Source organism: Rhinolophus ferrumequinum, chromosome 3 (assembly GCF_004115265.2).
Source record: "Rhinolophus ferrumequinum isolate MPI-CBG mRhiFer1 chromosome 3, mRhiFer1_v1.p, whole genome shotgun sequence".
In the NCBI taxonomy this organism is placed as follows: domain Eukaryota; kingdom Metazoa; phylum Chordata; class Mammalia; order Chiroptera; family Rhinolophidae; genus Rhinolophus; species Rhinolophus ferrumequinum.
In genome coordinates, this window is record NC_046286.1 from 77,826,037 (window position 1) to 77,840,654 (window position 14,618).

Sequence of the window (14,618 nt, forward strand, 5' to 3'; positions counted from 1 at the left end):
ATTGGTGGTTGTTTCTAGACTTTTCCAGTAGACAAAGTTAGAAAATTTGCGTGTTTTTTTAAAGATAAAATGTATCAAGAATTCATACCAATACTTCCATTCAAATTTAGGACTCATTGATCTTTCATGGTTTGTCAGTGACGCCAACTTAATAACTTATTTGTTTTACCCTATACTACACAGATGAAAGTCCCAGAATAACAGTATCAACACTACTGCTGACAGCACGATTATGAAAAAGTTTGTTTTGCAACTTTTTAAAAAATGAAAATTAAGCATTATCACAATTTAGCTAGCTGAATTGGTTATTTTAACATGGACTTGTTATTGGTGTTTGCGGTACATTTTGAGATTATTTTCCTATTTCCCAGGACATCAAATTGGCAGATATTTCTACTGAATTAAATAAATCAATTTATTGAAAGAATCAATCACACTGTGCATTCATTGTATTGATAACATGAACTTAATTGACAAATTTAGTGTAGATGACAGTCAGTAATGGACTAGAATTTTCTTGCTCTGTTTTATTATCTAAATGGTTCCTTTTGTTGTTTATTAACATTTTATATTCTACTCTTTATCCATATCTATTCTTTTTTCAATGTCTTAAAACAGTAATAACTATTTGGAGGTCAAAGAATTATGTTCATACGGCATTGTGATTTTTTTTTTTTTTGTTTTAAGTGAGTATGCTATGAAACAATGAATTCCTTTTCTTTTTAAGAATAGAAATGTATATTGTGACACTTTTTAACTTAGAAACTTTATTAATTTTTTTTCTATAATATATTATGGACTGCGTTAGAAAGAAATGTTAATGATATTTCTGAAGCAGTTATTTCTAGATCTGTGGCTATAGGATGTTGTAATCCAGAAAATTAAGTAATTAAAGGAAACTGAAGTAATGACCACTCAAATAAAAACTGATTTGTATGTGAAATATTTAGTCATATGCCTTTTTCCCCTCCCAGGTTAAAAAAAATAAATCATGACTGAATCCGCCTCTAGCACAAGTGGTCAAGAGTTTGATGTATTCAGTGTTATGGACTGGAAAGATGGAGTAGGTACGTTGCCAGGAAGTGATTTAAAGGTAAGCTGCCTTCATTACATACAATTACATGTGTGTGTGCATATGTGTGTGTTTGCTAAAACAAATCGGAATACATGCGTCAAATAAGAATTAAAAGCATTAAGCATAATGCTGTAGGTTTTCTATGATGCTTAGCCCTCTATAATAAACTCGCAAGACAGTTTGAAATGCTGATGGATTGGCAGAAGCCTTTGTCACTTAGGGTAGGGGAGTAAGGAATATTTCGGCAGCATGTGCTCATTTTGCAGGAAGTGAGGTATAGCATAAAGGAAGATCATCTCAGTTTTGACTCTGGCATGAAGGCCAATAAATGTGGCAATGATAGGCTTAGAAAACCTCGCGTCAAATATTTGGTATGAATGGACTTGTCACTTTAATAACCATACTCCCTGTGCCTTAGTTTTCTCATTTACAAACTGGATAATGTTAAAACATTGATTAAACAGGATTATTCACCTCCTTAAATTATTTATACTATAAATATAGATTTTTATATAATCACTTGTTCAAGAGCTGGTTTTTCCTGTAAGCCAGACTACTCTTGTGTAAATGAGGTCTTCAGAGAGTGAACCTCCCATCTGCTCCTTTCCTAGGTTCTCACCGTGCCGCTTTTTCTAGGCCTCCTAAACACACTCAAGGCTCACATCTGCTGCCCCATGAAGCATGCTTATGCAAGCACCCGTCTGGGAAGCCAACCGCCCTCAGCTTTCATTTCAAATTTGCTTTTGTTCCTGTCATATCTCTGGGACCTTGAAACTGTCTGTGGCCCTTTAGACTTTGTGCTTGTGCTTGGTCACTCAGGTGTTTGAACTTCCAGTCTCCCAACAGGCTGTCAGTTGGCTTTCCTTTCTAGTGCTTGGTGTTCTAGTCTGTCTTGAGTAGAAATTCCTAGAACTTAAATTCTTGGAATCTAAACCCTTTTAGTGGCTTCCTGACAAGTATCTCAGCCAAGCCTGCCTTAGTTCATCCTCAGTGGTGAGACTTGGATGATCTCTTACTGGAAAAATACTTAGATTTTAGCTGGGTAAGGTTTGATGAAGTGCAATGTGCCAGCATACCTATCAGAGTTTAGCTTAACAAAAGTATTGCAGTGCGGTGTAGTGAAATCGGGAGAGGAAGTTTGATTTTAGTTTTAGTCTGTGTGACCTTGAACAAGTCAGTTGGTCTCTGGACCAATTTTCTCTTTAGTAGAATAAGAAATTAAATGAATACTAAGGATTTTATCTGTTCTAACATTCTCCAAGTATTAATCTGGATTAGAAATGTTGGAAATAGAGTACTGGAATTTTTGAAAAAGAAGGAATTGTTTTTCAGACTCTCATATCAGCCATGTATTAGTTACATGAGCTTTGTCAAGTTATTTAAATTCCCTAAGTTTCAGAATCTGTGTCTGTACATGGACATATAGGACCTATATCATAAAGTGGTTATGAGGATTTTAAAACAATAATATATGTAAAACATTTAATAAATTGTATCTATTCTGGTTTTGTGATATATTATGTAAACTGCCTTCCTTTTTTTTTTTTTCTGCATTCCCTTATTTTTTTTCTGTACATTTTTATCCCTTCTCAATGGCATTTTTTTGGGGAAAAGGGGGGTTATCATTTGTAACTTTTGTATAGTTAGATTTTGACAATAGAGTGAAGTTTCCATCCCTAAGAAATTTAGATTGCCCAGAGGTATTCTAAGCAATGGATTTTAGGAAATAACCTATATTTTTATTAAGGTAATCAGGTAATTGAGCCACTTAGTGCGTATTATAATCTGGGTTATTTGATTTGACTTTTAGGCTCATCTAATTATCTGGGCAATTGCCATGTATCCAGTTCACTTCATGCACTGTAGATAGTTTGATACCCCTCTTAAAAAACAATTTAAAAAACTATTTTCTACTTTATAACCCTTTCTATCCAAAGAGATTCAGAGGCTAGCCGGTTTGATTATATTGCTTAGGATTTCTAATTCATTTGTTCTTTCTATTAAAATTCGGGTGGCTTAGGAGATCTAATTGAGAAATTAATTTGACACAAAATTAAGGTATTAGAAAGAACTTTGAATAAATCATGAAATTTACCCTCACATCATGCTTTGTCTGTTTTACACTATCAAAGCTTTTGATGTTGAATTTCCTAATAGACAACCAGCTGAAGGTAATTCAGCTAATACAGTTAGCTTATATAGAGAAGTCAGTTTCTTATCATGGGAACAGATTTTTCTATGCTACAGAAAGTATATTGCCATTTTGAAAGGACTTTTCTCTGTAAAAGCCTTCTGATTGCTGGCAAATCAAGTTACGTCGCTCTTCTGCTTAAAATACGTTAATTGTTATCTGTATCTTGCATGGTAAAATTCAAGTCCCTTAAGTTTGCCACAAAAGGTTTTTGGTGGCCTGGCCCCTACTTTCTCCTCTGGCTGCATCTCATTTCAGTCCTCAGTGCTACTCTGTTTTCTTTCCATCCCAAACCACTAGTTGAAGATTTCACACCTCGCTCCTTTTTTACTATTCCCTGTTGCTGGAATGCTTTTTCCCCTCCCCACACTGGGCTAATCAGCCCTTATATAAAACACTGCAAAAGCTTCTTGTTTGGGTGCAGTAGTGGAAAGAATAGAGAACTTACTCGGATGAACATTTTACCTGCATCTTTTTATTTAATCCTTTTATTTAATCTTTGGAGGTACATAGTTTCAACCACTGTTGAGACTATGTTGTCAGCAGAGACTCAGAGAGGTTAAGTCATCTGCTCAAGGTCAAACAGTTGGTTATTGGCAGAATTGGGTCTTAAAACCAGGTTTTCTCTGATATTAAAATCGATTCTCTTACCACTGCTACACTACAGTCTAAAGAGAGAAAATGTTTTCCTAGCAAAAGAGATGCAAGAACAATGTTACAGTGTTTTAAAAGAGGTATTGTTTTAGTAGGGGAGATCAGGAAGGCTTTTAGGTGCCCAAAAATAGGTAAGCGATTACATGAAGACTTGGGGGGCAGGGATGGGAAGAGAGGAAGGGAAAGGTGTCCAGAAGAAGGACTAGCATGAGAAAGTACAGTGTTTTTAAGGGAGAGCAACAAGTGTCCACTCACCCTCTTGAAAAAATGTTGTAGTGATTAACAAGCCATTTTTGCTTAAATAAGCTTTGGAAACTTTACCATTGCCTAATTTGTTCTTTTAAAATGTAAATTAGTATTTATAGATTAATATCTCAGGGCCAGAAAAGGCAGACAGTAAGTGATAGTGGAAAGATGTGTGGTATGTCTCCCTGTCCCTAAAGCAATTTCTCTACCTGAACTTCTGATGATGTCTGAAATTGATCCGCAGAGACTTACGTATTTCTCTGGATCATGAGGATTTCGTCTTTGAGAGTCCCTGAGTGAACTGTACATGCAACACTGCTAAGAGCAATGGCATCTGATCTAGTAAGAATAGTTGCCCCTTAGCCAGAGAGAAAGACCCTTTAGCAGCAATGCAGAAACCCAGCTGTAAATTCCCTGCACTCTTAGGGCAGTTTTCCTGGTGTTGATTAATGTTCAAAACAAGTTAGTTACCAAATATTTTTGCCCTTAAAACAGGTAGGTAAGTAGAACTCAAATTTCGTCTTTGAAAGTAATAAAACAAAAATAGTAACCTCAGCAGTGTCTGTTAATCTATTATTAAAAATAGGCAAAAGATTCTTTGCCTTTACAATCAAAAATAAGAATAGGATTGAATCAATTAAAGATAATTCAAACTAAGCCAAACAAACAAAACCTTTGCTACCCTTTATATATTTTAGTGGAAATTGTGTTCTGATTGACCTGGATGTATCCACTTACAGAAAATGTTACAATGTCAGCTGATGTTTGAGTTGGTTAATAAATCCATTTGTAAAGTTTATAATTTTGATATTCTTGGTTGTAGAATGGAGTCATTTGATACATTTTCATGCTGTGTTTTAGATGTCTAAGTTAAAAGAACTAATAATCTCAAAAAAAGAAATTAAAATGATTATGTCAAGTTTTCAGGGTTCTAAAACCATTCATTAAAAGAATTATCAATTTCAGAACCTGAGTGTTTTATTGGGGAAAGAAAAGTTAGGAAATGTCAGTCTTTTCGGGATTCCATCTGTGGAATTCCAGTAATGTTAGCAGTACCTAACAACCTGTGTTGTCCAACATTTTCTATACCAATAATAAAATATTGTGGAAGACACAGTAAATCCAAATTGAGAAGCCAGAAAAGAAAATGGATCGCTGTATCTTTTAGCATGTGGTGATACTTTGAAAACACTTTGAGGTTAACTTTTGAGATAAAGTAACATTGATCAGAGTAGATGTTCTTTACATTTCAGGGTTATAGGATGCCTTTGAGAATATGATGAACCTTACGAGCCCTACGGTGTTTCCCTGAAAATAAGACCTAGCCAGACCATCAGCTCTAATGCATCTTTTGCAGGAAAAATTAATGTAAGACCCAGTCTTATATAAGACCTAGTGTTATTTTACTATAATATTAAGACCGAGTCTTACATAATATAATATAAGACTGAGTCTTACATTAATTTTTCCTGCAAAAGGTGCATTAGAGCTGATGGTTCGGTTAGATCTTATTTTCAGGGAAACATGGTATCTCCATTAAAATAAATAAGCACACACACACACACACGTATATGTCCATACCATAATTTGGCATATATGTCATGGGATTCATAGACCCCTAACGTCCATCCCTGGCTTACAGGAGTTAACTGTGTCCCTAAGTACCATTGGTCTTTACTTTGTACTTGAACTATAGGTCAGTTACTGGCAATAAATACTAGGAGAAAGAGAAAGGATTAAATGTTGTATTGTAGGAATATTGCCTGTTAGCTCTGAAAGTATTTGAGCCTAAAGTTTCCAGGTGTCCTAGGTCTGAATTTCTATTTGAAGATTCCTCTTAGTGGTGGTCTTCTTTCTTAGTGTTTGAGCTGCCGGGTGGTTTGTAGTTTAGTAGCAATTTGGAAACTTATGCTCCAGGAGAATTCCTGTGTAATGTAAATGTTTGGTGCTTTCTCACATTTTGTAATTGTCAAATAACTATAAATTAACATCAACATGAAATAAAAATTACTTACCTGCATTGAATTTTAAAGTTCATGCCTATTGATTTTTTAAATTTCCATTCAGAATTTACTTTCTGTCATGTTCTTTAGTATCGTTAATTAATAATCATTATAGCTTGTTTTTTCAACTCTTGCCCAGTAGATGGTGCTGTCAGCTTTATTTTGAAATATTCTGTTTTTAGTGTTTATCATTTTAAAATTAATTTCTTTTCCAAAAAGTAAAGTTATTTTTATATCTTTTCTTTCCAATTAACTTTTTTTCATCTCCTGGACTGCATTTTTAGGTTAATCCTAGGTAGATATAGGGAACTTGTACCTGGAATATGCATTAGGGAGGAAACCTTTTCGCTTTTCTTAACTATTTCAACTCGTTCCGTGTAGAAAGCATTTCATGCTTGTGGACTATGTGCAAAAAATTATTTAAGGTGCTATTTTCTCCTGATGGAAAGAATAATTATTAGTATTTTTTGCTTAAGATTTTTCTGACTTGTAGTCCGAATCTAGTTTGGTAAAACAAATATTTCTGTTGGCATGTTAACTGAATCAATTTTTTTTCAGTTTTGGAAATGGAAGGCCTCATTTTAATGCTGTATTTTTCCATCCTCACATATATGTCTGAAAGATCTAAAAACTTTAAGCAGAGCTTTATTATCTTTTTGAATTTTGAGCTTTATAACTCATCACCTGTTAAAATTCGTGGACTCATAATGTCATTGTGTTTTATGGAAAAACAGAAGGAATACAGAAAATGTTGAACTTCTTGAATATGAGAATAAGCCTAGCTGTTTCAAAGAGGGATGAGGCTCACCCATGGATTGTGGTTAAGCCTTCAACACATGCACACACTGTATGACCAGGCTTTACAGAAACGTATTTTGTTTGCAGCTTGCCATTAAATGAGAGGACATTTTCAATATTTGGAGTCACAAACGTCCATGAAATCAAAATGCCCTTACTTTTTAGTGATAAAATTGTCCTGGAGCTAGTAGACTTGTTCATATTTCATTGATATTGCCAGTTGTTTGGGATAACTAAAGGTGAACGTGATGGGGAATTCTAAGGAGCATTGAAAGAAAGAGAAACTGTAGGGCTGGGAGTCACGTGATCTGTGCTTCCACATGTTATAATTTTTGGAATAAAGATATTCCTTCTCTCTGAACTAGGTTAACTTGGGTGAGACAGGTTGATTCCTGGGAAATCAGTAATTCTCCTTTTACTAATTTTGATGATCAAATAAGCTGCAATATAAAAAAAAGTCTTAGCAAAAAAATGGTGTTTGAAATTACAGGACATATAAGTGAGCTGTCAATTCTACAGGACAGTGCAGGGTTGGTTGTTTATATCCTTAAAAAGTGCCTTGATGCAGCAGCCAGCTGGTTCAATTGGTTAGAGCACCAGCTTTCAACAACAAGGTTGCCGGTTCAATTCCCACATTGGATGGTGGGCTGCGCCCCTGCAACTAAAAGACTGAAAACCGCGACTGGACTTGGAGCTGAGCTGCTGCGCCCTCCACAACTAGATTGAAGAACAGTGACTTGGAGCTGATGGGCCCTGGAGAAACACACTGTTCCCTAATATTCCCCAATAATTTTTTTTTTAAAAGTGGCTTGCTGCTTTGTTCTAGTGCCCTTCCCCGAATTCCAAAATTACTGAAATACAAAGGGCTTAATATTGGTAGAAGGCTTGTGTAGATATAATTGTTTAAATTAACTTTTAAAGCATAATTAATTTTCTTAATGACTATGTGTCAGCCATTGAATGATTATTGCTTTGAACACTTTTGTAAATTTTGCCTCTTTCTACCATGTTGTCTCTAGTTTCGAGTAAATGAATTTGGAGCCCTAGAAGTTATAACAGATGAGAGTGAGATGGAAAATGTTAAAAAAGCAACAGCTACCACAACTTGGATGGTACCAACTGCTCAAGAAGGTAAGAACGGGTCATCTGCATTGCCATTTCTTTCATTTGAAAGTTTTCAAATAAGAATATTTAAGGTTTTATAATAGGCTGGAACTTTGAAAATCCTGGGTGATCTTCATGTCACATATTCTTGGGTAAATTTCTGTAACGAAACTGATATGTTCCGAGCTTTTATATTTTTAAATAACCATGAACTGTCTTCTTTCCTAATGCCAGATCTGTAATAGCACCAGGTTAATTGGAAATTATCAAGTAAATCCATGTAATAGCCTACCCAGGTGATTTAGCCAAAAGCCTGCCACTTTTTTCTCATCTACTCCGATGGTTGTAACTAACACCTATATGCTGATGACTCCTAAATCTATATCTCCAGCCCCGACCTCTCCCCCGAGCTCCAGGCCCGTATTTCCACCTGCCTACTGGACATCTCCACCTGGATGTCCCACAGGTACCTCAAACTCCACATGTCTAAAATGCAATTCATTTTCTATTTCTTTCTCCCCTCCCCCTAAACCTGCTCTTTCTTCTGTAACCCATATTTCAGTTGACGGTAGCACCATCTTCCCAGTGGACAAGCAAGAAATCTAGGAGTCATCCTGAGTTTGTTCTCCGCAGCCCCAGCCTGTTACTTAATCCTCTTGGTTTTTATTTCCTAAATGTGTCTCAGATCTGGCCTTTTCTACCTATTATCACTACCACTGCCTTAATTCAGGCCCTGTCAACTCTCACCTGAACTGTTGCAGACGTCTCCTAAAAGAATCATTCTGCTTCCGATTTCACCCAATTTCTCCTGTACCCTGAATTTAGAGGAACTTTTGTAGATTGCTTATCTGACACTTCACCAATTTCTTTTTATCTCTTTAGCAAAACATACAAAGATCTGGGTGACCCACACCCATCTGCTTGCTTTATCTCTTTGCTCCCTGTTCCGTTCTTTGTACGTTGTGTTCTGGCAATGCCAGCAGTACTGAATTACATGTAATTCTCCCGACACGTCATGTGGCTTCATGCTTCCTTGCCTTTGTTCGAGCTGTTTCTTCTGGCTGGGATGCTGTTTCTCTCTTTGTCCAGCTGGTAAATTCCTTTTTGGCTTTCAAAACCCTGTTGAGGCTTTATATCAGAAAATCCTTCTCTGACCTCACCCCAGGCCGAATGAATCACTTACTCCTCTGTACTACTTCTGGAACTTGTTCGTGCTTTAATTACTGCATGTGTCACATTTTATTATAAGTATTGGTTTTCTTGCCTGTCTTCTCTTCTAGACTGAGAGCTCTCTTGGGCAAGGTCTATACTGTCATTTTCAGTGTCTAGCTTAAAGTGGTGCCTAATAAGTGTTTGCTGAATGAATGATTAGCCTAACAATCCAGGCAAAAGGAAATGTGAGTTCCTAAACAATTTGGATAATTATGATCCAGGAAATCTGCTTCATTAAAAGGAAAACAGAGAGACGTTGATTTAGCCTTAAAAACAAAATTACCAATCAAAAGGTAATAACCATGAAATAACACAGATAATCCTTTTTACATTTTGTGAAGGATACATCAGTAAAATACAGTTGTGTAGATTGATGGTTTCATCGTCTGACTTTAGTGTCTAAAGAATTTTCTTTTACTCCGAACTCTGTAGAAACAGCCTTGGACAAGCTTTTATTTGTCTTTTCTTTAGAATTGATCTGTTATGTAAATTACTTGAGTGATTTCTGCCAAGCCCGTCCTCTTCTCCCTCCCAAATGCTATGGTTTGATCGTTCATTCATTCACCAAACATTCTTCTTTTATTGTGTTGCTAACAAAATTATTAGAAGAAAAAGTTTAAATGTATTTTGGAATGTTTTCTGTCACGGTTTTAAATTTTTTCTCTTCTTTTCATCTTCTAGTCTTTTCAGAGAAGACTGGAATGCCTTTCAGGTTGAAGGATCCAGTGAAAGTAGAAGGGATTCAATTCTGTGAGAACTGTTGTCAGTATGGCAATGTAGATGAGTGTCTTTCTGGAGGGAACTATTGCAGCCAGAATTGTACTCGGCATATCAAAGACAAGTAGGTTTTTGCTCCATTCCCTCTATAAAGTGGGTTTTAGAGTCCAAGGTCATGGTGCTTGGGAATACAGAGACACTCTGACCTCTGTCACCCTTTTATGTCCTTTCTTTTTTCAGAGACTTTTCTTTTAGAGACACATGGACCTTGATCCCATTCTTGGTCCTAGTAACTTCAGTCATGTCTGATCTGAGCTTTACTGCTTATGTCCTAACTGCAGGACAACTTCTGCCTCTTCCTTGGCCCTTGTTTTTATTAATTCGATTGTTCCCCAGCTAAGAGTAAAGTTCTCTGGCTACATATACATTTTGATGATACTGATGGTTATGGAAACACAACTTTGTTTCTATTTGGGGGGTTCTAAGGTAACTCAGCTATAACGCTACAAATGGAATAAAGCTGATTGGAAATCAACTGAATGAAGATGGCCGTAGTGAGTAGTGCAGTGAGTTACGTGACTGCTGATCTCAAGGCTGTCAGCTGTGACGGACAGTGGTGTGACTTTTGGGGGACTCTGACAGAGTTCAGCTTATAACCAATAAAGTGTATTTCTTGTATATATTTTTATACTACAAATAAATGAGTTGGCATTTATATTTTAGTGGCGTTTCCCATGTAGTTTAATCAGCACAGGCTTGTGAATTATCTGTTTTTGTTGGCCAGCTGATATTCTACAAAGTTACTCTTGGCCTTTTTCCGTTGGACTTGTCATTCTTAATGATTGCTAGTTCCTTGCGCCCTGAAGACTAAAATATCTTTATATGACTGATTCTTTTTTTAGTATGGATGGCAGATGTGAAAGACAAATAATTTTTACCTTGTTAGACTGTTTCACATATAGTGCGGATCCCCTTTTGAAATAACATCTAAGCTAATTTCTACTTTCTACTTTGACAGTGTCATACATGTTTGAAGTGTTTCTTATCTGTGATATTCTAATGCCTATACATTTCTCTTGGTGGTTAAATATTTTCTCCTTTGGAGAGTGATATATTTTTTTAAAATTTTGCATTGATATTCAACATGTAGATGTTTGATAGGTATTGTTTCCTGTCACTATTTTGGGTTTGTAAACACAGCAGAGATCAGAAGGAAGAAAGGGACATAGGAGAAGACAATGAGGAAGAAGATCCTAAGTGTAGTCGGAAGAAAAAACCAAAACTATCTCTGAAAGCTGACTCCAAGGAGGATGGAGAAGAGAGAGAGGAAGAAATGGTTAGTATCTCTTACAGGGGTGCTTCCTAAGTGGGTAGCACCACAGTCAAAGGCACTGGCTCTGCAGCCAGTTATTGGATTCAGATACTGCTTCTGCGACTGTCGGTGTCACCATCAGCGAGCACCTACCTACCCTCTGTGTTGCGGTCCTCATCTCATCATGGCAATAATATATAATAGTACCTCTCCCTTAGGGTGAGGAAGTAGGATGTCTTGGAATGTATTGCTGGAGTGAAAGAGGCAACAGCAAAATCTTTAGTGTTGCAAATGAATCTTCAGTCCCTCTCAATAGCAAGTTGCCAATCATGTTTTGGTAAATTGCAGATAGATCTCATAAAACTATGTGAGTAGGTAGGAAAATGGCAGATAAATGTCAGGTATATTTAGGGAGAACTAATTTAGAATGTGTGAATTAAAACAAAAGTTTTATCCCTAAAGTATGTATTAATAGTATTAGATGAAAAAAGAAGTTTGAGATCTTGAAGCATTTCCCTTAAGATCAGTATTGAGCAACTTTTATTTGCTAGTTCCTGTTTTAGGAGCTGGAAATGCAGGTATGTATATGACAGCAGGAGGATCGGATCTTTTTTGTCAGGGACATTACATTCTTACTAAGGGGACATAGAATAAAATAAACAGGAGAAATGTCAGCCTGTGGTAAGTGCTTTGCTGAGAATTACAATTGGGCATTAGGACTGGCTGACTATTTAAGTTGGGTTTCAGGGAGGCCTCCCAGAGAAGGTGGCAACAACAGTGTGATCTGAATAATAAGGAGGAGCAGCTTCCTAAGGTTAGGAATGAAGGGCCCCCTGGGCTATGGATCAGCTAAGGAAAAGTCCCTAAAGTAATGTGTAGCATGTTTTGTTTGAGGAAATAAAAAGGCAACGTAGTTGAACTTTGGGGGTTAGGAAAGAGTGGGGTAAGATGAAGTTGAAGAGGTCCAGGTGATGTAAGGCTTTATGGTAAATCAGAGTAATGAATGGGTTTCCATTTCGTTCTGAGTGTGATGGGAAGCCATTGGAAAGGGAATACTTTGATAGGATTTCTATTTTGAAATGATGGCTCTAGCTTTGACATATGAGAGTGAGAGTGGAATCAGGGAAACCAGTTTTGGAGCTTATTGCAGTAGACTAGCTAAGAGGGCTGTGTAAGACAGAAGTCAGTGGATTGGGGGTAGATGTTAGAGGTAGGGTTGTCGGTGTGTGAGGGAAAGAGAAGAATCAGGGATAACTCTTAGATTTTTCACTTGAACAATGGACTAGATAATGATGCCATTGATTGAGAATGGGAAGGCAAGGCTGGGGTGCAGAATCTAGAACTCTTGGGCTTCGTAAGTTTGAGGTGCTTATTACACATCCAAGTGAAGATCGCAGGTAGGCAGTTGGATATGTGAGTGTGGAGTCAGGGAAGAGTTCAGGACTGAAGACACAGACAGGATACCTGGTAGACAGATGACCTTTCGAACCTAGGGAGAGTGATTGAATAGAAGGGGAGAAAAGAAGGGGAGTGGATTGGAGGAGACATCAGCGAAGGGACTGAGAAAGAAGGGCCAGTGAGGTGTGAGGAAAATCAGAACAGAGAGGTCAATGAGCTAAGAGAAGAAAGTTCTTTAAGGAGGGGGAGCAGGATCTGTGCTCTTCCAGAGTGTAATTCTTGGAAACGTTCTTATTTTGTAATGACCTCAAGCCAAAAGCAACACAATTCTCAAATGACCTATATTCTTACTTTCCTTAAAACGTAGGAAGTGAAATTGAAGGAGAGTACCAAAAAAAAAAAAACCGCTTTCTAACAGCTCTCTAACTTTTCGTTGGTGCCAATTTCATGAACTTTTAAAAATCATTATTTTCCTTTCTTATTGTAGGAGAACAAACAAGATGGAAGAATCCTGAGGGGTTCTCAGAGAGCCCGAAGGAAAAGACGAGGTGATTCGACTGTATTAAAGCAGGGTGAGTTGATGAAAGAAAGGTTTTACTTGTAACTTCATGAAATTTAAAAAACTTCGCACAGGTAGACATTTTACTTTTAGTTGTAATGTACACTAGGTCAGTTACAGTGTTGCTTTGGGTTTTTCTTTGATTAACTTTTGTCAATAAAAATTATGATTTTGAAGTAGATAGGGGGAAAAATGGAAATTAGTAACTTTCGAGTAGTGTCAGGGCAAACAGGAGAACATCATACTTTACTTTTGCATCAAATAGGTTTCATTTACTTTTGCACTTTTACCAGAAACCTCTGTTCTTGTTCACTTCCTAGGATTTTAAGTGTTGAATGTTTCCTCTCAAACCACAACCTCCTGATGTGGTACATTTTTTCTTTCATTGCTCCACAGGCAACATTTTATTCTCCTGAGGAACCCAGTCCTCGGGTCCTTCCCTTTAATCCTTGAGCAGATGAACTCGCCACCATATTCAGCTGGACCTTAGGTCATTTCCATAGAGGCTTCAGTGTCCTCATCTAGGCTTTGTCCCCTTGACCTGCCACGTCTGCCCAGCCAGCTCTTCATGTTAGGTACCTCCATGTTGCACAGCTCCGCTCCCGACCGGCCCGGTCACGTTATCCCTACTCACCAGGGCCATGGCAAAGCTCCTCTTCCACGATTGGATGTATTCCTTGCTTGTTCATCTTTTAAGTCATCAAAGAGTTTGAAATATTTCTACCTGCTTCAAGCACACAGCCTAACTTTAACATTCGGGGAGGTGACCTTCTGTTTTACATCACTGAAATGAAAGGGATTCAATTCTTATTTATTTCACTTTCTACCTCAAAACTATCATTAACCTTTCTTTCCCTACCCCTTCAATTCTATTCCCAGGTGCCTGACTTCTTTGCAGCTTTGTTTCTTTAGTCATTTATTTTCCCCCTTTAGGTACTCAGACATTTTTCTCTTCATGAGCTCCATCTTAGCTTTTTCCAATCTCATCCCCAAAATACCTTTCCCCCAATTTTGTTACCTATCAAAATATTGTATTCTTCATTTTATTTCCATTATTTGTCAAATTAATCCGAAATAAAATTGATTTTAGCTGACTCCATATCTTTAACATATTCTTTTCCTGCTGAAAATCTGCCCCTCACTGAGTTGATTTTCTTCCCTTTCTCCAAGATTAGGAGCCATTCCCTAACCATTCAGTGCACGGGCCTTTTCTAGCCCTCAGCTTCTTGATCTCTTAGGAAAAGTCTTTAGAGCATCCTGCCTGCAGAAGCACTCACTTTCTGTAGCTTCCGTGTTACTGTTCTAGCTTGATTTCTTGCTCTGTCGTCATCATTTCCTCTTGAGTTCTT

At 37.1% G+C, this 14,618-nt stretch overlaps 1 protein-coding gene across 12 annotated transcripts in view; it reads left to right on the forward strand.

Moving 5' to 3' along the window:
* Positions 1-14,618, forward strand: part of L3MBTL3 (L3MBTL histone methyl-lysine binding protein 3) — a 104,280-nt gene that overhangs the window by 20,679 nt on the left and 68,983 nt on the right. For 9 of the 12 annotated variants that reach the window (XM_033103399.1, XM_033103393.1, XM_033103402.1 and 6 more), the window contains 6 exons: positions 975-1,093; positions 7,987-8,098; positions 8,463-8,537; positions 9,965-10,124; positions 11,201-11,336; positions 13,198-13,282. In XM_033103399.1, coding sequence (XP_032959290.1) covers positions 992-1,093; positions 7,987-8,098; positions 8,463-8,537; positions 9,965-10,124; positions 11,201-11,336; positions 13,198-13,282 — 670 coding nt within the window. In that variant the 5' untranslated portion in view covers positions 975-991. The remainder of the gene's footprint in view (positions 1-974; positions 1,094-7,986; positions 8,099-8,462; positions 8,538-9,964; positions 10,125-11,200; positions 11,337-13,197; positions 13,283-14,618) is intronic. The other 3 variants (XM_033103403.1, XM_033103404.1, XM_033103405.1) reach the window with 3 other exon arrangements.